The 27,191-nt window shown below is 51.0% G+C and overlaps 1 protein-coding gene across 4 annotated transcripts in view; it reads right to left on the bottom strand.

The window, feature by feature from the left end:
* Positions 1-13,854: 13,854 nt before the first annotated feature.
* The window catches only part of LOC134758549 (uncharacterized), a 39,755-nt gene continuing 26,418 nt past the window's right edge, over positions 13,855-27,191 (bottom strand). For 2 of the 4 annotated variants that reach the window (XR_010133856.1, XR_010133855.1), the window contains exons 3-4: positions 16,781-16,933; positions 13,855-15,791 (exon numbers count right to left, since the gene is read on the bottom strand). Coding sequence is in view for 2 of the 4 variants with exons in the window: in XM_063706607.1 (XP_063562677.1) it covers positions 16,826-16,933 (108 nt within the window). In the remaining 2 variants the exon portion in view is untranslated. Of the gene's footprint in view, positions 16,934-27,191 lie in introns of all 4 variants that reach the window. The other 2 variants (XM_063706607.1, XM_063706609.1) reach the window with 2 other exon arrangements.

Consider the following 27,191-nt stretch of genomic DNA (forward strand, 5'->3'; position numbering starts at 1 on the left):
ACAACTGCACCCACGGCCAGGCTTTTGTCCCGGCTGTTCCTCTGCTGGGAAGGACCTGCCTCCCACATCCTGCCCAACCTTCCCTGCCACGATGACTTTGTCCATGGTCTGTTCCTGACAACCACATGGCATTATACATAGGTGCCTATGTGTCTTTTGTGTCTGTTTCTTTCTTTTCTTCCAGCTACACTAGGAGCTCTCTGGGGGCCAAAACCACTTCTCTGGATCCCAGGACTTCATCAGCATCTCCTGAAAGATGCAGAAAAACAGGAAACAGAGAAAACATACATTTTACAAATATCTCCTGTGATCCTGAGAACTAGAGGCTGTTAACATCTGACTCTTCTGTCAGGTCCCTTCCTCTGCCTAGTTCTGTCTGTAAAATTGGTGCCCTGTATTCTTTCTCCTTTCCAACCTTTTTTCATGGAGCAATGCGGCATGTCAGTAAACATCCTATGGTTTCAGTCAGCAAGTATCAGTTCATGTTAGTAAATATCCTATGGCTCCAATTCATTTATGCAACCAGTCCCCTATTTTAGACATGATCTTTTCCTATTTTTCAGTATTAAAGACCCTACTGCAGCTGGCATCCAGAGTGTATAGCTCAATGCCTGCTTGAAGTGCCCCTTAGGATAAATAAATTCCTAGAAGAGGAACACTTCTGGTTCAAAGACACATACATTCCAAGCCCTTGAGACCTTGAGACAGAGGGATGAATGGATGGATGGATAGATAGATAGATAGATAGATAGATAGATAGATAGATAGATAGATAGATAGATAGATGATAGCTAGATAGAGATGATAGCTAGATAGATAATAAACACATGACAGGTAGACAGATAGATGATAGATAGATAATAGGTAGATAGATGACAGATAATAGGTAGATAGATGATAGATAAAAGAAAGATAGGTAGATGATAGACAGATGATAGATAGTAGATAGATGATATATAGATAGAAGTTGATAGATAGATGATAGATAACAGATAGAAGATAGATAGGTGATAGAAGATAGATAGATGATAGATAATAGAAGATAAATATATGGCAGATTGATGAAAGAGGATAGATGATAGAGATGACAGATAGATGATAGATAGATAGATAGATAGATAGATAGATAGATAGATAGATAGATAGATAGATAGATAAACATAAGGAGAATTGGAGAGTGATCAAGACATCTGTGCTGACTTCCTGAAAGCTGACCTCACTATCTTAGTTTGGACTGTCATAACAAAATACGAGAAACTAGCTGCTTAAACATTTCTTCCTCACAGTCAGTTCCTGGTGAGGGCTCTCTCTTGGCTTGCAGACAGCCACCTTCTCACTGTGTCTTTGCATGGCATTGGGAAGGGGTAGGGGAGCAGTAAACAAGTTCTCTTGTGTCTCTTCTTATAAGGGCACTAATCCCATCATGGGGGCCCATCCTCATGACCTCATCTAACCTTAATCACCTCCTAATCACTGGCCCCACCTTCTAATAGCATCACATTAGGGGTTACGGCTCCCAAATATGAATTTTGGGGGAACATAAACATCCAGTCCCTACCACCCCCTGCCTTCCCCACCAGCCAGGATCAGGGGTGCTGTTTCCACCACAGCACCAGCACAGGAACCCAAATCTGGTCATGCTTCCTTCTCACTGGGCCAGAGACAATCAGCTTCTTCAATGATCACCCTCCTCCCAGGTTGATATGAGGCTTTTAATGGGTTGAAATATAATGGCCCCCAAAAGATATGCCCAAGTCCTAATTCCTGGTACTTGTGGCTATGACCTTATTTGGAAAATGTGGCCTTATTTTGTGGATGTAACTAAGTGAAGGATCTCAAGATGAGGTTATTTTGGATTGCCCAGGTGGGCCCTAAGTCCATGGATGAGTGTCCTTCCAGGAAACACAGAGGAGACACACAAGGGGCAGAAGGCCATGAAGACAGAGACAGAGGTTGGGGCAATGTGGCCACAGTCACCAGAAACTCCAGGGGACAAGGAAGGACTCTCCCCAGAGCCTCCAAGGGAACATGGCCCTGAGGACTCCTGGACTTTGGACCTCTGCCTTCTGAAACAGTGACAGAATACATTCCTGTTGCTTTAAGCCCCTTGGTTTGTGGCATCTGTTACAGCAGCCCCAGGAGACTGACACACAGATCCCGTGTGGGGCGGTGGAGGCTGAGGACTCACCTCCCTGCACACCTGTGACTCCCAGTAAATAAAGAAGAGGCATGCTGTCAGAATGGAAGTTCATTTTGTAAGAAAACCTTGTTTTAAAGAGTTTAATTTTTTTTCCGGTTCCCTTGGAAAAGTAGTAAGACAATAGATTTCCCCATTCCAGGCAGAAAAATGTACATCAACGTGAATGGCAGAGGCTTAATTTGTCCCGATCCTACACGTTCCATCCTTCCAAACTATTACAATTTTGAATCAAATATTTTGGTTATTAAACTGTCTGAGGTTGGCAAAGGTTTGCTTTTATCTTATGTTAAACTCCATCATGGTCCAAATAAAATGAAATTAATTTGAGATGCCAAAAGAAACTCAGGTCAATAGAGTATTAATATTTCAAGCTACAGGAGCCAGTGTGTGGCAGGTGCTAGGAGGGCCCACCTGCTCCTCTGTGCCAGCCCCTGGGTCACGGGAGCTGCAGGGCACAGTGGCAGGTGGGCTCAGGGGCCCACACAGGAGCCTGGAGGCCAGGAGCTGGGGAGAGGAGGTTCATGGAGACCCTGGACCAGTTAAGGCTGAGCTGTTGGAGAAAGTTTCCAACAACACGAGTTCCTGTTCAAATGCCCACCATGTGCCCTCTCCTCTCCAAAGTGACTTTCCTTCTCCTCCACTTCCCTGATGAGTCCTACGGGTGCCTTTCCATTTCTCCCCACTTCCTCCTCAGTCTCTCAGCAGCCTAAGGGCCAAATTCTCCTCTGCTTCCTTCTGGCAGGCTCCCCGGGGCTCCACCTCAGCAACCCAGCTCCCATTGCCTTCACGACGGCCCCAAGCCAGCCTTCAAGGTCGCTGCTCGCAAAGGAGGAGGGTGCAACGCAGCACAACCGCCCGAATTCCAGCAGCATGAAGTTCCACTTTATTTCTGTCCATGGAACCAGCAGAACCTGCAAGCCCACAGCAGAGTTGCCTGTGTCATGTCCCCAACACACTGGGAGCCAGGACCAACAAGGAGTCGCTAAATCAGGGTTGCTCTGCTCAGCGCCACTGACGTTTGGGGCCAAAAACCTCTTCATTGTCCTGGACATCGCAAGCTGTTCAGCAGCTCCCCTGGCCCTACTTACGAGATGCCAAAGAAAGTCGTGCCATGATGCCTTTGTTCAAGAAAGGAAACTGAGGCCCAGGAAGGGGCGAGACCTATGGGAGTTCACACTCCGCACTGTCTTCTCAACCCCCTGCCTCTGCAGCCCAGCACCTTCACCACCCCGCATCCACCCTAATCCCTGTCCTTGAAGATCCACCCTCGGAGCAGACACTGTAATGGTGAAAGCAAACCAGCCCCGAGTGTGGCTGAGACCCCAGAAGGGAGGAGGGTGCCTTCCTCTCAGGACACAGGATAGCGTGTCTCCCACCACCCTAGGGGAGCCCCAGGATTCTCCCACATTCTTGGTCTTGGTGGGGTGTGATCCCGTGATGGTTAATTTATGTGTTAGCTTGGCTAAGCCATGGTACCCAGACATTCGGTTAAACAGTAGTCTCAATGTTGCTATGAAAGGACTCTTCAGATGTGATTAACTTCTTTTGTTTCTGGAGATAGGGTTTTGCCACATTGCCCAGGCTGGTCTTGAACTCCTGGACTCAGGCCATCTGCCTGCCTCAGCTTCCCAAAGCGCTGGAATTATGTGCCACTGCACCTGGCCAAGATGTGATTAACATTTAAACCAGCAGACTCTGGAGTGTGAGTGGGCCTTGTCCAATCAGATGATGGTAAAGATGGAGGCTCCCCCAAAGAGGACGGGTTCTCCCTGCAGTCTCATCAATTCATCCCTGGGTCTCCGGCCTGCTGAGTACCACTTTTTGGACTTGCCAGCCCCATAATTACATGAGCCAATTCCTTGTAATCTCTCTAGCACTCTCCCTCTCTTTCTCCATATCTATATCCAATTGGTTCATCTCCAGAGAAGTCTGACTCATACAGCTTCCATCTCAGGCAAGACAACAAGAAGGAGACTCCTCCTCTGGGGCCTGGGGGAGAGCTAGCACACAGGCAGGCTGACCCTGAGCCCCTGCCACCCATTTCCTCACTGGGCAGCTAGGTCCACTCTGTGATGTGGGCCAGGCAAGGCCCCCGCGGGCTCTCTGGCTCTGCCCTGGGGAGGTCATCTGGGTCTCCAGGGACTTGCTGGCGAACACACACAGACTGCTCATCTCCCACCTTTCCAGTTTCCTTGCAGGGATGCAGCCCTTGAAATACATTTTCCTGAGTTAAGAAAGAGAGAAATAAAAGGGGGCAAGCCAGCTTCAACTTCACTTGGCATTGCCCACCCAGAGCCCAGGGACTGGCACTAACGGACAACGGGGATGGGTCTGTGTCCCCGATGGGCAGCATCTGTCTCCACTCAGATCAAAGCTGCAAGCATCTCGGGACAGCTCCAGGCTGAGTGGGGAGAGGCAGGAGCAGATGGGTGCCAAGCGTGGTCCCCGCCCTGCACAGGTAGCCCCGTGCCCCCGTCTGCCCATGCAGCTTACTTCTCCCAGTCTCTATCTGTGCCAGAACTCTCCTGATGGCTTCCGGGCTGCCCGGGGCTAGGCATGACCCTTGTCCACGCATTTTCTCTCATCAGTATTCCTGACTCCAGGTCAGGGTGAAATTCTGCCACACTCACTCTCACTCCATCCCCTGCCTCCCTTGACCCCCTGCTCCCAGGCTGCAAGGGTTGCTGGGAGGACCCCGGCCATGTCTACAGCAGCCCTCCCCAGCCTTCTAAAGCTGGAGTCCAGCCGAGGCCAGGAAAGAGAGTGTCTGTCATCTTGGGGGGCTCTGCTCACAGGCTCCAGATGACGCCTGAGTCCACCATCCTCTGCCTCCCTCGCCCCCAGCAGACATCAGCTGGATATCCTCAGTGGCAGGCAGGGAGGCCATGGCCAAGATAACAGAGTCAGAGAGCTAGCCTCAGAGAGCTCAGCCCCGGGAGCGAGATCCTTCTGTACTAGAACGTGCACAGGTTCAGTGCATAATTCCTCAACCCATAATTTGCTCTCTGCCCTTGCACTGTCCACAAGGGCAGGGCAGGGGCAGCAGCTTCTCAGTCAGATCCCCATTAGTCATGGGCCGTCATCCTCCGCATGTCCACCACGTGCCTTACAGAGAACCAGAGGCCCAGTCCCAACCTCGCCCATCCAGCTGATGTCTGCTGGCCCCGTGCATTGAGCATGCAAGCTGCCCCGATCCAGTCCCTGACTCGATGGGGCTTACCTCAAGTGAGGGAGATGGCACTTGTCCACTACACAGATAGGTCAGGCCCTAAGTGCCCATGAAGGGAACTGGTGGGGAGGTGATGGAGAATGACCGTGGAGGGGGAGGAGGGAGGTACCACTTCCAGAGAGAGCTCAGGGAGCCTTCTGAGCAGGTGATGATAAGCTCAGCCTGGGAAGGAAGAGCTGGCCACAGACAGAGCCATGGAGAGAGCCACAGCCAGAGCCATGAACAGAGGAGAGAGCCCCAGGAAAGTTCTGAGGCGGGGGAGCACAGGGCATACTAAAAGACAGACACCAGGCACAGGGTATGGGGAAGAAGGCGCAGCTGGGCTCACACCAGGCGAGGTGACCAGCTGGGATTTCACCTGCCAAGCAACAAGAAGCCAGGAAGGACACTAGGCAGAGATGGGGCTTCTGGATCCACTGTCAGTGACCACATAGGAGATTCCTGCAAGGAGTGGGGGTTGGTGCTGGAGAGAAGAGGCTGGACTCGCTCATTCAGCCGACACAGGCGCATGGTCAGGAGGCAACACTGGGGCCACAGGGACAGGGCAGGGAACAAGCAGACCCCACCCTCTAGACCTAACCTGTAGACCACAGACATAGTGTGAAGGTCGCAGAGAGGGGGCTTGATGTGTTGGGGAGAGACAGAGAGGACCTGAGGGCGTGTCCTAGCGTGTGGGCGCCAGCAGAGGAGTAGGACGTGGCGCCATTTACAGAGACTGGAAGGCCGGGGGTGGGACAGATTGAAGGGACCAAAAGCAGGTTGAGTCTTGCAGAGTCTGGGGTTCCTATGAGACGCCCAGTGGAGGGGCCAGGCAGGCACCTCCGCCCAGGAATCAGGCTGTCCAAGGAGAGGTGTGGCATCAAGGACAAGGAATCCCGGTGGGAATCCTCAGCACCAAGACCTGTGTAAAGCCCTGAGATGAAGCGATCAGGGCTGGAAAACCAGGAAACCAGGAAACCAGGACTTTCACAGCAAGTCATTTAGAAAACATAGACTCACTCACAGATGGACTGCGATGCACGAGGGCTGAGCCCTGAGAGGAAGAGATCAGGGCTGGAAAACCAGGAAACCAGGACTTTCACAAGCAAATCATTTAGAAAACACAGACTCACTCACGGATGGACTGTGATGCACGAGGGCTGAGTAGATCTAGGCTGAGCGAGCAAGGGGAGGAGTGGGAGTGTGAGATGGGGCGGGAGAGGAACGGGAAGGAGGGCGTGTGAACAGAAGGCTCACGATGAGCGCCAGGAGCTCAAGGAGGCAGCTGGGAGGGGCATGGGCTATGGGCAGCGGGGGTGATGAGGCCGGTTTGTGGGAGGAACCGCACTGTGAGGAGGGGAGAGGATCCTTCCAGAAACCCTCCCAGAGAGGCTTGCCAGGTGGACAGTGGTGGGCAAAGGTTCATGAGAAGCACGGATGTACTGTAGCAGGGAAGAATGGGAGCACTCCAGGACACAGCAGGATGGCAGCCACGTGCTGGCCGCACCCGTGACTCGCACACAAGGGCATGGTGCCATCTGCCCAATCCTGCCCTTGGCCTGACATCCAATGGGGAATGTGGACGTGGATGTGCCCCGGTCTTCTCAGCTCAAGGAGTCGCCACGAATCCACTGGAACAGACGCTGTTGGCCATCCCTGAAACATGCGGGTGTCATGCTCCGGCTCCTGCTGACTCAGGGCAAACCTGATCCTAGCCAGAGGTGGAGCATGCAGCCAGGAAGAACATGGACACGGTATGTTCACACACACAGCGCTCGGCCCACCACTCGCCCACAAACATTTTTCACGCCACTCAGCCAAAGGCAAATGCCTGCCCTATGCAAGACCAGCTCAGAAATCCATGACTTCCAAAGTTGGCTCTGTGATTATCAGTGCGTGCCAAGGAGCCTGTGTCTCCCTGAGATCTGAAACCTTGGCAGGAAGCTGAGATGAGAGATTGTTGCAGGGATGGTGAAGAACTGGTATCCTTTGCAAGAAAAATACTAACTGGTGGCTCCGCCGTGCTTCATTTCTGGAAGAGCCCTGACTTGGATGCACTCTGACTGTCGAACAATAGCCCTAAACGATAGAAGGTAAACCTCCATTTTAATAATTCGTCTTCTTGGGTTTGGTTGTGCTTGATCAAATATACTAAACTTAATAAAATAATTTGTCAAGGTTATGGCATCTTAGTACAAAAAAATAAAAAAGCAAGATCCCTGAATTGTGCTCAACACTATCCCCAAGCTGAGTGATGTGCTTGTGTGTGTGCATGTGTATGTGTGCGCATGTGTATGTGTGCATGCATGCATGTGTGTGGTTGTGTGTGTGTGCAGATATGTGCCCAAGTGGTGGTGCATGCAGGGATACATGAATTTTAGCCAAGATCTGTTGCAAAGGGAAGCACAAAGCTTCAATGTGCAAGCCTCAAAGGAAGTTGCTAAACGCCTCCATCTTCCAGTTTGGAAACTAAAACTCGGCCATGGCTCTCCCCTCTGAGAGGCACCATAGCGCGGCTACCGGTGTGACCACTGCCACCATGCTCTGAGTCCATATCTTTGCCCTGTGTCCCTGGACAAATTTCTAACCTTTCTTCCCTTTCCTTAGTGTGCAGTAAAGATGATAACCATCATAGTACTGACCTCGTGGGGCTGTGTTAAGGCTCAAGGCTTGGCAGAGTATTCTGTCCATCCCAGAACTCGCCCAGTCCTGTGTCGTTGCCACTGGTCTTCCCAGGTCCCCATGCCCCATCCAGATGCCACAAAGAGCAGCGTTTCAGGACCTGCGACATCTATGGGGTGGTGACTGCCATGAGAAGAAGCTCTTCAATGAAAGAGCTTCCTCCTGGTCCAAACCTCCCACACTGCCACACAGAGGTACTCAAAGCCACCCAGACCAGGTTCCCACATCATGGTCTCAGCCTATGCGGGGACACAGGATTTGGGAGGGGAATGGGGCAGGGGCAGAGGGCGCCACTGGGCCCCGGCCTCACATTTACAAAGGTCTCCAAAGTTAAAGTGTTGATGTTGCCTCCAAATATTTATAGTCATGGAGATATTTTGTCAGAATTTAGAGGAGATTCAAAATCTGTGTCCCTCTCTCAGGCCATACCCCTATAGTGCTCTCAGAATTACTATTTTTAAATAAATCCTATAATTAGCTTATAAATTGCTATGGAAATATGGAACATGAAATGTGGAAATTACCTTCAAATTATCTTTTTTGTTAAAAACTTATATTTGCTCAATGTAAATATATTAAACCTACCACCATTTTGGTATCTCTGTTTCAGAGCTTTTCTTTTTGCTTTCGTTTTCTATCTGCTTGTTTGCTTGCTTGTTTTTGAGACCCCAGATGAAGAGGGTGGAGTTAATCACATATTTATCCTATTGTAGCATATTTTCACCATCGATCTTTGCAAGGTTCCCAAGTCATTTTGTTGTCTACACATTCCTTTCCGTTTCTCCCCACCCTGACTCTCACCTCCTCCCCTCCCCCATCTCTCACCTCCTCCCCTCCCCCGTCTCTCACCTCCTCCCCTCCCCCATCTCTCACCTCTCCCCTCCCCGTCTCTCACCCCTCCCCTCCCCCGTCTCTCACCTCCTCCCCTCCCCCGACTCTCACCTCCTCCCCTCCCCCGACTCTCACCCCTCCCCTCCCCCGACTCTCACCCCTCCCCTCCCCTGACTCTCACCTCCTCCCCTCCCCTGACTCTCAACCCTCCCCTCCCCTGACTCTCACCTCCTCCCCTCCCCTGACTCTCACCCCTCCCCTCCCCTGACTCTCACCTCCTCCCCTCCCCTGACTCTCAACCCTCCCCTCCCCTGACTCTCACCTCCTCCCCTCCCCTCTCACCCCTCCCCTCCCCGACTGTCACCTCCTCCCCTCCCCCGACTCTCACCCCTCCCCTGCCCTGACTCTCACCTCCTCCCCTGCCCTGACTCTCACCCCTCCCCTCCCCCGACTCCCACCCCTCCCCTCCCCTGACTCTCACCTCCTCCCCTCCCCTGACTCTCACCCCTCCCCTCCCCTGACTCTCACCTCCTCCCCTCCCCTGACTCTCACCCCTCCCCTCCCCTGACTCTCACCTCCTCCCCTCCCCTGACTCTCACCCCTCCCCTCCCCTCACTCTCACCCCTCCCCTCCCCTGACTCTCACCCCTCCCCTCCCCTGACTCTCACCCCCTCCCCTCCCCCGACTCTCACCCCTCCCCTCCCCCGACTCTCACCCCTCCCCTCCCCCGACTCTCACCTCCTCCCCTCCCCTGACTCTCACCCCTCCCCTCCCCTGACTCTCACCTCCTCCCCTCCCCTGACTCTCACTCCTCCCCTCCCCTGACTCTCACCTCCTCCCCTCCCCCGGAGGCAACAGTTTTGCTCTGATTTCCAAGTAGTTGCTTCTGCATTTCATGTTCTTACAAAATAGGCATTGCAGTCTTATTTGTGTGTATGTTTTGTTTGCATAAATGGTATTGCATTATATACCTCATTCTTCTCCTGACTTTTCTCTCTAAAAATCCACTAGGTTCTGAAGTCTCACCCGTGTGGCAGGGGCACATTTGATCCAGGTTCCCATGGCTGCATGTGGCTCCAGCACGATCAGCCACGTTTCACCTGCGCATTCTTTCTCTGATGGCCGGCACCCGGCTGCCTCCAATGCTCTCCCACGTACCTCCTCCACACTGAACAGCCTCAAACCCGTGGACCGCGGCAGATCCCATGGAATGCCTCTGAGTTGTATACTCAGCAGCGTAACCACTGGGTCATAGCATCAGGAGCCCCAGATCCTTCTGGAAAGGCTGAAGCATCCACACTCCATCAGCCACCATGAACTTGCCTGCAGAACCCATCCAGGCCAACATTTGGCTTAACCAGCTTTTTAACTGTTTGCCAGTCCAACAGCTGGAAAGTGGCATTGTGTTCTAGTTCTCATGTGTGTGATTACTAATGACCTTGAGCTTCTCTTTATATGCATACTAGCTTTGGGGTTTTTCTTTCTGTCATCTGTCCATATCCCTTGCCCATTCTTCTGCTGCGGTTGCTCTCCTTGTCTTTTTGATTGGCAGGAGTCCCTTGTTAATCCCTCATCAACTATTAACATTGCAAATATCTTTTCTCATTTGTTCAGCTGTGCATTAACTTTGTCCATCTTGTCTTTCATTTAACAAAAATCTCTAACTCTGACATAATGAAATGTGTCAATGTGTTACCCTATGGTTTGTGCTTTCAGATTTTTATTTAAGACATTCCTGCTTATAAGTAACAAAGATTTTTCTCCTGTATATTCTTTTAACTTTTGCTTTTGCTACTAGGACTTTAACTTAACTAGAATCCAGCTGTGTATATGGTGTTAGGTAGAATTCACGGTTTTTAAAAAAATGTTTTATCACAGATTAGTACTGCTATGGTTTGAATGATTATCCACTTCAAAACTCATATTGAAATTCAGGCTGGGCGCAGTGGCTCACACCTGTAATCCCAGCACTTTGGGAGGCTGAGGTGGGCGGATCACCTGAGGTCAGGAGTTTGAGACCAACCTGGCCAACATGGAGAAACCCTGTCTCTACTAAAAATACAAAAATGAGCCAGGCATGGTGGCATATGCCTGTAGTCCCAGCTACTCGGGAGGCTGAGGCAGGAAAATCACTTGAACCTGGAAGGCGGAGGTTGCAGTGAGCCAAGACCATGCCACTGCACTCCAGCCTGGGCAACAGAGCAAGATTCTGTCAAAAAAAGAAAAAAAAAGGGAAGGAAGGAAGAAATTTAATTGTCATGGACACAGTATTAAGACGTAGGACCAGGTTAGGCATTGTGGCTCACACCTGTAATCTTAGCACTTTGGGAAAACCAAGTCGGGCAGATCACCTGAGCTCAGGAGTTTGAGACCAGCCTGGGCAACACAGTGAAACCCCATCTTCACCAAAACAATAAAAAATTAGCTGGGTGTGGTAGAGCACACCTGTGGTCCCGGCTACTCCAGAAGCTGAGATGGGAGGATCACTTGAACCCAGGAGGCAGAGGTTGCAGTGATCTGAGATTGTGCCACTGCACTCCAGCCTGGGTGACAGAGAGAGACCCCATCTTTAAAAAAAAAAAAAAAAAAAGGTCTGGGACCTTTGGAGGTGATTAGGCAATGAGTGCTCGTCCCTCTTGAGTGGGATTCGTGTTTTTATAAAAGGACAAGTTCATCCCCCTCTTGCCCTCCTGCCTTCTGCCATGGGACAATGCAGCAAGAAGGCCCTCACCAGATGTCAGCACCTTGACCTTAGACTTCCCAGCATCCAGAACTGTGAGAAAATACATTTCTGTTTGTCATAAATTACCTAATCTCAAGTATTCTGTTGTAGAGCACAAAACAGATGAAGATTGATACTGAGATTTATCAAATGCTTTTTCTGCATTGATTGAGATAAAATATATTTCTTTAATCTATTACAATAGTGAATTATATTGAGAGATTGTTAGATATTCCTGGATGAACTCTACTTCATCACTTATTTTTCTTAATATACTTTTAGATTCTATTAACTAATATTTTACTTAGGATTTTTAAAACTCCATTTATAAATAAATGGGTCTATATATGTTTTAATTCCTGTTGTCCCTATTTGATTTTGAAATCCAGATTACATGAGCCTCACAAAATGAGCCAGACAGTTTCCATTCATTTTCTAATTTTCCAAATGTCTTGTATAAAATAGAAATTAACCATTCCTAGAAAATATTATAGAAATCTCCAAAAACAGTTATCCAGACTTGGATTTTTTTGGTGCCTTTGACTACCATTTAACCTCTTTCACATGCATTCATCTATTCAAGTTATCTGTCTTGTCTTTCACAAGTTTGGCATTTTATGCTTTTTATAAGAATTCGTCCGGCCAGGCACGGTAGCTCACACCTGTAATCCCAGCACTTTGGGAGGCCAAGGTGGGCAGATCACCTGAGGCTGGGAGTTCGAGACCAGCCTGATCAACATGGAGAAACCCTGTCTCTACTAAAAATACAAAATTAGCTGGGCATGGTGGTGCATGCCTGTAATCCCAGCTACTCAGGAGGCTGAGGCAGGAGAATCACTTGAACCCGGAAGGCGGAGGTTGCGGTGAGCAGAGATCATGCCATTTTGCACTCCAGCCTGGGTAACAGGAGTGAAACTCTGCCTCAAAAAAAAAAAAAAAAAGGAATTCATCCATGTCATCTAAGTATCAAATTTGTTAAATATGCCTATGCATAATACCAATTTACTATCTTATTTATTCCCCCTCTTGCCCTCCTGCCTTCTGCCATGGGATAATGCAGCAAGAAGGCCCTCACCAGATCCCATTTTTATTGGTCTTTCCAGAAGTCTGTCTAGCATATTAAATTTTTTAAACCAGATTTTGATTTTGTTCATCCTCTGTAGGTTTTATTCATTCTATCTGTTTCTACTCTTATATTTTTCAACTCCTTTCTTATGTTTTCTGGGAGTGGAGTTGGATAGGTGTTGCTCTCTTGCTCTTTTTCCAGCTGCTTGTATTAAATAGCTGGCTCATTTGTTTTTCCCATTTGTTGTTTCCTGATGAACGCATTATAATCTTTCAATATCCCTTTAAGAGCTACCTTGGCTTTGCCCGAAGGCATGTCACTGATTTGGGCAGGTCACATTGCGTATACATAGAGGAAGTGCTCACATAAGTAGAGTACTCACTCTATGCACTTCTTTTTTTTTTTTTTTTTTTGAGACGGAGTCTGGCTCTGTTGCCCAAGCTGGAATGCAGTGGCGCGATCTCGGCTCACTGCAACCTCCACCTCCTGGGTTCATGCCCTTCTCCTGCCTCAGCCTCCTGAGTAGCTGGGACTACAGGTGCCCACCACCACACCCGGTTAATTTTTTTGTCTTTTTAGTAGAGACGGGGTTTCACCGTGTTACACTCTGTGTACTTCCTAATTTCCTTGATCATTTCCAAGGGCTATCCATAAACATATTAATCACTTTCCAAAATATTGGAGTTGTTAAAAAAATTCTTTTGTTAATTTTAATGTCATTGATTTGTGATTAGAGAATGCAGTTTATTTTGTATTAATTATTAGAACTTTATTGAGACTTCCTTCATGGCTCAGTGTCTGGCCTATTTTGGTAAATGGTGTGTGCGTGCATGGGGGAAAGGCATAGCCTCTGTCTGATGAATGGTAAGTTCTCTACATATCTCATATCTTCAGCTTACTCATTGTATTGATCAAGACTTCAGTATCTGTTTTCTCTGTTCGATCATTAAAAGCTCCAACTACAATTGTTGATGTATGTTTTTCTCCCTGGATTTATAAGTATTGCTTGATATTTTTAGAAGCTGTTCAATTAGATTGACCCTTGAACAGCATTGGGGTTAGGAGCTCTGCCCCCATAAAGTGTATTGCTTTACACTTTTGACTCCCCCAAAACTTAATTACTAACAGCCTACTGTTGACCGGAAGCCTTACCAATACCATAAACAGTCAGTTAACACAAATTTTATCTGTTATATAAGTATATACTATATTCTTACAATAAAGTAAGCTAGAGAAAAGAAAATGTTATTAAGAAAATCATAAGGAAAAATATTCACTGATCATTAAGCAGAAGTGGATCATCTTAAGATCTTTTTGGGGTTGTTTTGTTTTGTTTCTTGAGACTGGGTTTTCCTTGAGACTGCACTCCCAGGCTGGAGTGCAGTGGCACAATCAGGGCTCACTGCAGCCTCAATCTCCCTGGGCTCAGGTCCTCCCACCTCAGCCTCCCGAGTAACTAGGACTACAGGCACATGCCCTGCTAATTTTTTGTAAAGATAGGGTTTCACTACATTGCTCAAGCTGGTCTCAAACTCTTGGGCTCAAGCAATCCACCCACCTTGGCCTCCCAAAGTGCTACAATTACGGGTGTTGAGACACCAAAACTGAACCCAGCCATAAAGATCTTCATCGTTGTCGTCTTCACATTGAGGAACCTGAGGAGGAGGAAGAGGAAGAGGAGGGGTTGGTCTTGCTGTCTCAGGGGTGGCAGAGGCAGAGGAAAATCCACGTATAAATGGACCCAGCCAGTACAAACCCATGTTGTTCAGGGGTCAATGGTATGTGTACATAATGAATTGATCTTTAATTATTTAGAATTAATGGGTTTCTGTCCTTTTTTAAAAAAAAAAATCTTAAATCTTGTTTTGTGCCTTTATCTTGTCAAAATTGTGATAATACCACTCGCTGTGTCAGAGAGTCAACTTGCAGATTAAACATGTGATTCCATGTAATGCATTTTAAACCAGGTCTAGAATCCTGAAACCCTGCTCAGCGCTAACTTTGTTGTTTTTCCTTTTTTTCTTTTTTCTTTTTCTGTTTTTTTTTTTTTTTTTTTTTGAAACAGAGTCTCACTCTGTCACCCAGGCTGGAGTGCAGTGGCACAATCTCTGCTCACTGCAACTTCCACCTTCCAGGTCCAAGAGATTCTCCTGCCTCTGCCTCCCAAGTAGCTGGGATTACAGGTGTGTACCACCAAACCCAGCTAACTTTTGTATTTTTAGTAGAGACAAGGTTTCACCACGTTGGTCAGGCTGGTCTTGAACTCCTGACCTCAAGTGATGCACCTGCCTCAGCCTCCCAAAGTGCTGGAATTACAGGTATGAGCCACGGTGCCCAGTTTGTTTTTCCATTTTTAATAGACCGTGAGTCTCAGACACTCGAGGTGGCCAGGGCACCTCTGCTGGACTCCCACAGGCCCTACCTGGCTCTCCTACCTCTCCTCTCAGCACCAGGGGACTCCCCTCCCTGCAGAAGGTGCACAAGGGGTTGGGGAGGGAAGAGAAAGTGCCACTCTCTAAGACAAATCCCCCTCCTGGAGGAAGCTAGAGGACAAATGTCCTTCCAAAGCCGGATGAGTGAGCATGGGCCAACCCAGAGGAGAGAATCCAGAGAGAGTGGCGATCTTGACAAAATAGACACAGAGCAAGCAACACAGAATCCACCACAGAGCTGCTCAGTGTGACAGACGGCTGCAAGCGGAAGCCCTCAGATGGGAGTGATGAAGGAGCAGCCAGCCCCCCGTGGAGAGAAGCTTCCAGAAGGATTGCTCTGCTTCGCTGGTTGGACGTCGGCCCACCTTGAGGTCTCTGGACATGCGGGTGGCCCAGAACCAAGTGGCCCAGAACCAGCGGTCACTCATTGACATCCCAGGGTCACCCAAGGTGGGCCCTGGAGTCCGGCATCAATCACTCCCCCAGCAGGGATTGCGACCTCGGGACCCCACTGCTGAGGGTAACTCAATCACTGCCGGGAGCGCCGGCCCCCACGCAGCTGTCGATCTGAGTGAAACTCTGGGTTTTCATAACACGGGCCCTTCCAGGATGCCTCTCTTCCCAGCTTTATCACCTCTGCCATCCAGCCGCTTTTGAAAGAAAAAAAAATAAGCCAAAGGTAATAATAAGTAACAATTTTTAAAACAGTGTCTTGTTCCTGGTGGTTTACTTGGGAGAAGAGTAACAGATTTGACAAACCGTCCCTGGCAGGTTCTGGACTAGACCCCTATCCAGGGCTGGAAGGAATTAGGGTCACCAGGCCCTGACCTCAACAGGCCCAGGGCTTATACAAACCCTGCTCCCCAGGAGTCAGATCACCTGGGAGCTCCTGGGTCCCCGCCACCCCTGCTGAACCACAGCAGCCAGGGAAAGGCCCAGGAATCTCCATTCTAAAGTGTGGCCAGTTACTCTGATGCGTGGCTCAGCCCACTGGCCCTGCCTGGCCCCACCACAGCCTCCTCCAGGTCATTCACACACAGCAGCCCCAAGGGATGAGGCCACCCCTACCTCTTGTTAAAAGTTCTGACCCATAACCCGCAGCAGCATTGTCCGAAGTGGGTTCTGATGTGCCTTTTATGGGAGAGGCTCTACTGTCTGGTAAGTCTGGGAGTGAACGCTGGTTGACTCCCCAGTTCTCAGGCAGCATGAGCCCCGTTGCTTCGGAGGGCTCATCTCCAAAAATACACAGAGGCAACATTCTCACCCCTGAGCTAATGAAATCCCATCCGTCTTTCTCTGAAGATTAAAAATAGGAAGGCAATCAATGAATCTTTTTGTGCACCCTATGGCAAATATTAACTGCTATGTACTTGTTTTATGAGAAACTGGAATAATCCTTTGGGTCCTAGCTAGGCCCCAGCTCCCTGACCTGCAAAATAGGGCTCACTTCATATAAAATATGGAAACTGGCAATGGTTAGGCTCAGAGAAGTCAAGTCACCTGTTCAAGGCCACACAGCTGAGATGTGAACCCAGCCCAGCCGAATCTAAAACCCAAGCTTCTGCCCCCATGCCTGGGTGCTTCCCAAAGATGAAAAACACCAACTGAAGTGGAGGGTCAGGACCCAAGAGAAATGTACCACAACTGATAAGAAGCAGGGATGAGGAGGAGACAAAACTGGCTCCTAGAGGTGAGGCTTCAGATATGGCTCCAAGCCCGCTCGCAGACCACATGGAGAGAGGTGAACAGGTGGGTGGGTCTCCCTATCAGAAAGGAGGCAGCATATGCGTTCCTGAAAAAGAAAATTCTGTAGCAGTTGACCTGGGAATGCTGTGTGATAAAATAGGAATATAATTCTCAATACTGTTTTCATGGAGAAATACGGCGGGAGGACACCCTGCCTGCAGCTGTTTTTTACAAAGGCCTCCGCAGGAGCCGGTGGCACAGCGGGAAACTGCTCAGTGAGGAGCCGTCTTTGCACATGCACGGTCCCGTGGTCTAGACACGTGGACTTCTTCCTCCAGAGGTAGACTTCAGGGTACCCAGAGACATGGACGGACTGCATATCCTGCAAATAATCATCTGTCTTTCAAAAGCAATTGTTGGGCTTTTGGTAGAAGCCAGGGAGCAGAGACACCGTCGTGGCTGGTGATGCATGGGTGCTGTTGGTGAGGCTGACAACCCGGTGTACAGGCAAGGAATTTAATCAAAATTCCTGGTGGGATTAAATGTCTCCATACCTCCAGAGAGACGCTACAGGAAACCAACTGTTTATGAACAGGGGTAGTTTGGGCTCCACTTCAAAAGATAAACAATTGTCTGATCACATCCCTTAAATTCTACACAGTAGAGCTTGGCCAGAATTCCCCGGCATGGAAACGCCATTTGCCAACTGCAGCCATGGAGAAGCACCTGGCGCCACCCGGACCATCTGATTTTAGCCACAGGGAGTCTCCACGCACCCTTCAGATAGAACAGCTTAGGAATGAGCTTCCTACAATTGAATAAATCAACTTTCCTTATAGAATTATTGTTGTTCATTTAAAAATCATTAGATCGTCACTTTGCTTAAATTTTAAAAATCCAACAGGATCATAGAAGGATTATTTTCTTTATTTTTTACTCCTCTATTCTTGAGGAAGAAGTAAAATGTTCTAATGACTTTATTCTGGCTTAATAAAGAAAAATAACAAATATTATACCTTTAAGAAAACAAAGATGTTGGTTCAAATATTATTGCCACTTCAACACATTATGAAGTAAGACAACTACGCAAAGATGTTGGTTCAAATATTATTGCCACTTCAACACATTATGAAGACAACTTATCAGAATTACAGCTCACTTTTAAGACAAAAGTGACCTTTTCCAGACTCTCTGGAGTCCAGGATCTTGGAAGATGCCTTCATTAGCGGTGACGTTTCTAAGCACAGCTGTCTTTATTGCAGCATTAAGGGAGGCAAGTCAGTATCCTTCACCAGAAGTTAGACGGGGCTATAGTTTCCAAGCTAAGCCTGAGAAACTCAACACTAACAACAGAGAGAACGCAAGGGCAACAATATCTTAGCAAATAGAAACGGGAACAGAGAATGTTCCCTCCAGTCACACTCAGTGACAGCAATCGGATAAGAGTCTGTCACGCCATCACCCACAGTCAGACGCTGGGGAGAACTGCCAGGCCTCTCTTCATGTGATCCAAGGTGAGGGGTACTAGTCATGTGACCTCCACTTTGCAGGCACAGGGGAGTCACTGGGGCTGGAAACAGGGACAGGTCCAGCTTGGGCACGTGGCTGGCCAGCCTCCAAGGTGATGCCCAGTGACCCCACCTCGTGGTATTCACACCTCCTGCCCAGTTCCTGCCCCATGGCATCAGGACTGGTCTGCGTGATCATCTGGCAAAAGGGTGACATCACCTCTGAGATTAGGTTATAAAAAGACTGTGGTTTCCTTCTTTGTATCTATCTCTGTCACTCTCCTCTTCCTCTTTTTTTCTCTCTCTCTGTCTCATCCTCTTTTTGTGTCTCTGTCTCCCTCACCTCCCTATTTCTGTGTCTCCCTCTTGTCTCTCTGTCTTTCTCTTCCTTTTTCTCTCTCTTTTTGTCTCTCTCTGTCTCTCTCACTTCCCTTTTTCTGTCTCTGTATCTTTTTCTCTCTGTCTGTCTCTCACTTCCCTTTTTCTATCTCTCTCTGTCTCCTCTGTCTCTGTCTCTCTCACTTCCCTTTTTCTCTTGGTCTCTCTCTGTCTCCCACTTCTTTTTTTTTTTTTTTTTTTTTGAGACAGAGTCTAGCTCTGTCGCCCAGGCTGGAGTGCAGTGGCGCAATCTCGGCTCACTGCAAGCTCCGCCTCCCGGGTTCACGCCATTCTCCTGCCTCAGCCTCCCGAGTAGCTGGGACTACAGGCGCCCGCCACCACACCTGGCTAATTTTTTGTATTTTTAGTAGAGATGGGGTCTCACCATGTTAGCCAGGATGGTCTCGATCTCCTGACCTTGTGATCCACCCACCTCAGCCTCCCAAAGTGCTGGGATTATAGGCGTGAGCCACTGCACCCGGCCTCTCACTTCCCTTTTTTCCTCTGTCTCTGTCTCTCTCTACTTCCCTTTTTCTCTTTGTCTCTGTCTCTCTCACTTCCCTTTTTTTCTCTGTCTCTCTGTCTCTGTCTCTCTGTCTCTCTCACTTCCCTTTTTCTGTCTTTCTGTGTCTGTCTCTGTCTGTCTCTCACACTTCCCTTTTTCTGTCTGTCTCTGCTTCTCTTTCTCTTTCTGTCTCCCCATCTCTCTGTCTCTGTCTCTCTCTGCCTGTCTCACTACCCTTTTTCTGTATCTCTCTCCCCACCCCTTTCTCTCCTTACTCTCAAATTATGGTGACAGCAAGCAGTCATGCTGTAAAGCAGCCTTACAGAGAGGCCATCAGGCAAGGAGCTGCATCCTGGGCCCAGCCAACAGCAAGTGAGTGGGCCTGGAAGCAGCCCCTCTGGCCCCAGTCGAACCTTCAGACGAGGCAGCCTTGGCTGACAGCTTGATGGCAACCTCGTGAGAAACCCTGAGGCAGAACCCCCAGCTAAGTCCCTCCTAGATTCCAGAGCTCAGAAACCATGAGAGACCATCAATGTCTGTTGCTCTAAACTGGGTAACTTGTGAGCAGCCGTAGATAATGAGTGCATCAGGGACCCAGGCGGAGCCAGGCAGGGCCCTTCTTGAGGATGACGAGGAACACGAGCTGGAAGCTGCAGGGAAGCATCAGGCCACAGCGAGAGAGGCCAGGCGAAGGCCCACAGAGCCAGGCGAGGGACTGTCCAGGAGAGAGAGTCCTGAGGCCATCGCCTGGACCCATGAGTCCAGCCCTGCCTGGAGGGCCAGCCCCAGAGCCCTTCAGGAAATCCCAGCAGCACTAATTAGTTACACCCTCCTTTCCAATTCCATTTTGAAGTGGGTGTCTTGCAAGTGGGCAAGCCCTGGCTGAATCACTGGGTCTGTGAAGCTCTGCTCAGGACCCACACCCTACCCAGGGACCAGAGGTGGCCCCAGAGTCAGCACAGATGGGGCAACCCTGTAGCCCAAGACCCTCTCTTTGGCCCCAGCAGGAGTTGGAAGAAGTATAGACTTTCCTGTGAGCTCCCGGCCCAGGGGCTGTGGGGTTGTGGGCTCTAGAGGGGCACTGCCTCCAGCCTCCCGTCATTGCAGAAAACAGGAGAAATTGCAGATGGCAGGCCAGGAGCGGTGGCTCACGCCTGTAATCCCAGCACTTTGGGAGGCCGAGGCAGGTGGATCACAAGGTAGGGAGATCGAGACCAGCCTGGCTAACACAGTGAAACTCTGTCTCTACTAAAAATACAAAAAAATTAGCCGGGCGTGGTGGCGGGTGCCTGTAGTCCCAGCTACTCGGGAGGCTGAGGCAGGAGAATGGTGTGAACCCGGGAGGCGGAGCTTGCAGTGAGCTGAGATTGCGCCATTGCACTCCAGCCTGGGTGACAGAGCGAGGCTCCATCTGAAAAAAAAAAAAGAAAAAGAAATTGCAGAAGGCAGCAAGTGACCCATCAGCACAGGGCTCTGGGGCTCCCTTCAGAGGAGCTGCTCCAACAAGGTAGAGAAAAATGATGGGATGACTGGGACTTCCTGTTGCATTTCCACATGGCCCACTTGGCCACAGCACAGGAGACAGCTCCCGGCTACAGGCACGGCCCTCACCCCTGCGTTACCAAGACCTCTGGGGGATGCAGACAGCCCCAGCTGGGCTGGGCAGGTGAGGCCTTTGCCCTGCCTTCTGCATCCCCTTCCCTCATGCCCAGCCTGGATTCCTCTTGCTCTTCCTCTGAAATGGTCTCCTCCTGTTGCTGTAACCCAAACCCTATCGAAAAGGACTGCCACTCAGCAGTCACCCTTCCTGTTCGTGTGCAGCAGGTCTCTCTGTAATGTGAATTATCCACGCATATTCAAATGTTTAATTCTGCAAATACATTGCAGAGGGAAGCGTGCTCCCCTCTCTCCTCCACTGTGGTACGTGGCAGCTCTTCTAGGACCTGTTCCCTGGGGTCCTGGCTGGCAGGGGATGTCTGTCTGCCCTGCACACAGACAGGGAGGAACTTGTGTTGCTCCCGACCAACCTTCCGCCACGCACAGAGCCCCTTGTGTCCAAAACAGAGAAAGATGCCCAACAGAAACTAAGGACACCGGCACTGGCAGCAACTGAGGTTTTAGTCTCCACTCTGGCACTTGTTAGCTGTGTGACTTGGAGTGGCTGATTTAGCCCCTCTGTGCCTGGGTTTCTGTCCCCGGGAAAGGAAGGAGGCTGCTGCTCCAGTTCCCGCAGGCTGCTGTGTGTTCAGTGGAAGAGCCCACCGTGAATGCTCCAAGGTGAACAAGTGAGCTAGTGCCCAGTGCCTGCCGTGAGCCCACCGCTCCCAGCCTGTGCAGTGCCCCTGGCCTGAGACAGGAACCCCGGTGCCCTTCCTATTTCCCTGAGGGACTGGCAGTACACAGGCTCCCAAGACGCAAGGTCATGTGGCCTGGGCTCTGCCCCTGGTGGCTTCAGGGCAGAGCACGAGCCCCAGACACTGGACCCTTGGCCTCAGACATTCAAGGCATAGGAGCAGCCCATCCCACCTGCACCCCGTCTTCGGCCTTAACACACCCTTGTTCTTCAGGCTTTGCTGGAAAAGCCTCCTCCTCCTTCTGAGAAGACCCCTTCACCTCCCTTTTCCTTTTGAAGGTGAGAAGGGGAAGATTCCGGAACATCGTGTACTGCCTTGCTACATCCCTATCGTGATTAGCAGCTGGATATGGGGCAGCCAGAGAGCGTGAGGTTCAGGAAAGCAGAACTCAGTGGCTGGCACTGTGGAAGACGAGGGAATTGAGCTGGCACTAAGACGGGGCAGGCATGGGACAGATAAGACCTAAGGCAGAGGGGGCAGGGAGGGACGTGGAACATTCCAGGCACACGGAGCAGGCAGGCCCCATTGGAGCAAGGATTTCATCTGAGAGGAGCACGAGGTTAAGCAGCGAAGTCCATGTGCGGCCAATGCAGAAGGTGCTTGGCTGCCCATCGGAGGGCTGGGCTTGGAGCCCCTGCTTCCCGCCCTCAGGAGCCTGCAGTGATTCCGTGTCCCCCAAGACACTCAGACAGAGCGTGGAGTCCCAGTGACTTCAGACGACAAGTCTCCTGAGAGGCTGAAGCAGGGATGGGCCAGCCTCACTCCCAGCCTTGCACAGATGAGGAAACTGAGGCCCAGCAAGGGGAACGACCCACACCCAGGCTCAGCCCAGGTACAACGCAATTCCACAGCCTGGTTCCAGCCTCCTGGCCTGGCCTGCCATCAATAGCGTTGCTATTACCTGCTGATGGAAGGATAAATAGAATAGCAGATGTTTGTAATTATAAACTTCTTAAGACTTTTTTTTTTTTTTTGAGAGGGAGTCTTGCTGTGTCGCCCAGGCTGGAGTACAGTGGAGCCATCTTGGCTCGCTGCAGGCTCAGCCTCTGAGATTTAAACGATTCTTATGCCTCATCCTCCCGAGTAGCTGGGATTACAGGTGTGTGCCGCCATGCCTGGCTAATTTTTTTGTACTTTTAGTAGGGATGGAGTTTTGCCATGTTGGGCAGGCTAGTCTTGAACTCCTGGCCTGAAGTGATCTGCCCACCTCGGCCTCCCAAAGACTTTTTCTTGTAGAGATAAGGTCTCACTCCGTTGCCCAGGCTGGTCTCAAACTCCTGGACTCAAGCCATCCTCCTGCCTTGGCCTCCCAAAGTGTTGGGATTGTAGGCATAAGCCACCACGCCTGTCAGACTTTTTTTCTTTATGGACCACAACAAACTTCAGTGTTGTTTCATTCCTTGATGTGGCAACTTCAAAAGACAAAAGGAATTCTTTGTTTTTTTTTTTTAAGACAGAGTCTTGCTCTGTCACCCAGGTTGGAGTGCAGTGGCATGATCTCGGCTCACTGCAACCTCTGCCTCCCAGGCTCCCAGGTTCAAGCAATTCTCCTGCCTCAGCCTCCCAAGTAGCTAGGACTACCGATACATGCCACCACGCCCAGCTAATTTTTGTACTTTTGATAGAGACGTGGTTTCACCATATTGGTCAGGCTGTTCTCAAACTCCTGGCCTCAAGTGATCCACCTACCTCAGGCTCCCAAAGTGCTGGGATTACAGGCGTGAGCCACCATGCCCGGCTGAGACGCAAAGGAGCGCTCTAATGTAGTTTCCTACTGCTGCTGCAACAAGTTACTGGAAATTTAGCATCTTAAAACAACATGAAAGTATTGCCTTGTAGCTCTGGAGGTCAGAAGTCTGAAACAGGGCCCCCTCGCCTATAAGCAAGGGTCTGCAGGGCTGCGCTCCCTCTGCAGGCTCTGGGGGGATCTGTTCCTCGCCGTTTGCAGCTTCCAGCAGCCGCTGTCATAACCCGGCTTGGCCCTTCCTCCATCCGCAGTCGGGCCAGCACAGTATTTCTCTCACCTCCTCTCCTGCCTCCTCTTCCCCATGTGAGGACCTTTGTGATGACTCTGGGCCACCCAGATAATCCAGGGCCACCTCCTTATTTTCAGGTCAGTTCATGAGCAACCTAAATTCCATCTGCGACCTTAGTCCCCTCTGCCCTGCCAGGTGGCATATCCACTGGCTCTGGGAATTGGGACGCAGACAACTTAGGGGGCCATTACTCTGCCCACCACAGTAACCAAACGTCTCAGCCTAGGAGGAATTTTTGGTTTCAGCTGAGTCCCCTTGCACCTACCACAGCGATCACACAGAGTGACCCTGCTGGATCGGATGAGCAGTGGCACGGTCAGAGAGGCCAGGGCTAGCCATGCTCCAAGGGAACTGGTCCTTGTCATGGAAAAGGAAGCTGTGCCCCAGTGCCCATGGCCTGGCCTGGAGTCCAGAGGCACTGGTCCCCATGGCCGACTCCCCACATCCAGCAGCGAGCTCGAGGCCACAGAGCAGTTGCCTCTCAGGTGTCACCTTTCCTCACCCTGCCCCCAGGGGCACCCCTTCCTCACACAGCACAACCTGGAACTACCTACTGCACAAGGAGGCCCCGACATCCCCCAGACGCACGTCCTGGGGGTTGCATACATGACATGGCTAAGGACCAGCTTTCTGCTGAGCGAGTCATGTCCTGTGTAACTCCAGGGAGTGCTGTTTTCAGTGTCATCTATGTGGATGGTGCCCCCAAAGTTGTGCAGTGCTCCACCTGGGCAACTACCCACGGCATGCCTGAAGATTAGAGTGAGGAGTGGAAGGGAGTGGGACATTCTCCACCATGGGATTCAGGATGAAATAATGAAGACTACTCCCTGTATTTTCCTGACAGTGGCACACCCATTATCTAACCTGCCTTATCCTCAAGAAAATTCAACTACTTCTGGGTCAGCACCTGAGTGTTCCCGGAGGGCCAAAGTTAGAAAATCCAACCATGCTCAGGCCAGCTGAGATGGGAAACTCCCATGCCCACCTCACAGCTGAGTTGAGCTGTGGGGATGGCAAATAGTTTACCCAGGACCATGTGGCTAATAAGCAGACTCAGGCTGTCAGGAGAACAAGCTGCTCTGCCCCCAGTGTGCTGTGTAGCCCTGGCGGAGGCACTGTACCCATCAGAGTGCCCACTGGCGGCCCTGGCAGAGGCACTGTACCCATCAGAGTGCCCACTGGCAAAGCCACAGCGGGGAGGTTCGGTTCTCCCAGCAGCTGGAGGGCAGCAGCCAGGTGTGGAGGAGTGGTGGGTCTGAAAGCAGCTGGCATCTGCGCAGTTTTGGCTCTCTGATGGGCAAGGAGGGGCGCTGCTTCCATCACCTGGAGCACTGCTGCTGCCGAGGCTCAGAAGTGCAATTTTTCACTAAGAATCCTACGGAGGGGGAAGAGACAGCACCTGCAAACCGCCCTGAAACATGGGCTTCTAGCGGAAGCTCATCCACGGGGGCTGCAGCTCTGCTCCAGCAGAGCCGTCCTGTCCATGCCCTGGGGTGTGGGAACTGCTGGTGCCAGCAGAGCCATCCTGTCCATGCCTGGGGTGTGGGAACTGCTGATGCCAGCAGAGCCCAGGAGAGAAGACAGAGACGGAGACCTGGGCCTGGGCAGGTGCACCGCTGGCACTGGGACATACGGGCATCTCCATGAATGCCCAGCACGGCAGCCCCTTCTCACGGCCTCATATGTCAACCCCATGGCAATGTTTAGGGTGCCCTGGGCAGGTGTTACTGTTGCTTGTGATACAGAAAGCAAATTGTCCCAGGACAGTACGTGTCCCTTCTCCCTTTTCCAGCCCCTCCTGGTCCCTCACAGCCTCATCTCACTCAGCCTGGCTGCCCCCCACCACCTGTCCAAACAGCCTCCCTGCCACCACCCCAGACCCCGGGTCGTACTGCCACAGCCTCCCTCTCCCTTCCAACATGAACACCCCGAGAAGCACAGGGGCTGGCGCCTCCAGGGCAGCTACATTGCAAAAGCGCTTGACCACAAAAGCCCACGTTCACCGAAGTGTTACATAAAAACCTGTAGACACTTCTGAAACGATGCTTTGCCCATGCTCCAGGTGAAGCAGCCTCTGCGCCAGCCCTTACGGAATCCGCACTCAAAGGTTGAGCTTTGCACACCATCCTAAAAAACTTTAGGGCCCAGGTTGGGGTACAGTATCAGGGAACAGATGGATTTTATCTATTTGACACTCCACATAGTAACATTTTGTTATCTAGGCCATGGAGACTGGGACTGAGGCCAGTGGAGTCCCAGGGGAGGTGTTCCGCCAGTGACAGTCGCGATGAACCCCCTGCGTTCCCACCCCCGTCGTGTGTCTCTTTCCTCCACACTCAGCTCATGGATATCGAAAGCTTTCTCTGTTCACTGCCGCCCTGAGCCACACAGCAATGCCCTGTCGCTCCTGCACACGTGACCTTCGGAAGGCGCTGCCTCCCCAGCCAGCAGCTGGAGGTCTTCAAGCCAGCCACGAGGGCATATGGAGTATGCAGTCACTGCTGCCTGGGGCAGCTGGGGCTTGTGCTGATTTGGTCATATCCCCCAGGTACCTCCAGGACCCATGGAATCCACCAACTACACCAATGAAGAAGCTGCCCCAGTGAACGGCCCTTCACACGGCCTCTAGTCACTGAAGGCCACGGGGCATCTCCTGTGTGTCCAGCCCTCCTCTGTGCCCAGCGCTTGCTTAGTGGTCCCTATGTGACTGTCCTTGGGGAGGGCAAGATGTGAAAATGCACAACAAACCCTGAGCTGTAAGCGACTGAGCCCTTACCCCCGATGTGTTCAAGCCCCAGCAGAGCCACAGAACCACGTGGCCCAAGGGTGTGAGTCTCCTACCCCTCTGCCACCTGCTCTTGGAAAGCAGTTAGTGACCAAGGGAAAGGGATTGGAATCAGGAGCCCTAGAGCACCCGAGCCAGTGCCCGGCACTCAATGGTCCTGGAGGTGGCCTTGGTCACTTCACCCCCAGAGCAGCCTGCAGAGGGTCCGGCCCCTCCACACGGGAAACATCTAAGCGGGGCTCTGGCTGTTTCAGGCCCCTGCCCCACAGAGCCAGCCCCGAGGACAGCCCTCAACCTACCCCAGCACGCCAAGACATGGTAAGAGAGAGGTTGGGACCCAATTAGGGAGACCTGTGCGTTTGACAGGGAAGGCTGTGGCCGGCGGGGAGGGCACTGTGGGCTGGTGCCCTCTGCCCCCCGGGTGTCAGACAGAGCAGGGTAGAAGCTGTTTTGGACTGTTTGTGGCCCCCTAAATTCATATGTTGAAATCCTAACCTCTAAAGCAATGGTTAATAGGAGGTGGGGACTTTGGGAAGTCATAGGTCATGAGGGTGGAGCCTCACGAATGGGATTAGGGCTCTTATAAAGGGGGCCCCCAGAGAGCGGCCTCTCCCTCTTTCCACCAAGTGAGAACGCAGCAAGAAGGCTGCACCAGAAAGGGTCCTCACCAGAACCTGGCTGCAGGCCCCCTGGTCTCAGAGCAGCTGGAGCCAACAGAGGCAGAGCCCGTACACGCTGCTCCCCAGAGGAGACCAGAGGGCCATGGGTGAAAGAAGGGACCACAAAGAAAACACGATC

The sequence above is a fragment of the Gorilla gorilla genome, chromosome 1, assembly GCF_029281585.2.
Source record: "Gorilla gorilla gorilla isolate KB3781 chromosome 1, NHGRI_mGorGor1-v2.1_pri, whole genome shotgun sequence".
Classification (NCBI taxonomy): domain Eukaryota; kingdom Metazoa; phylum Chordata; class Mammalia; order Primates; family Hominidae; genus Gorilla; species Gorilla gorilla.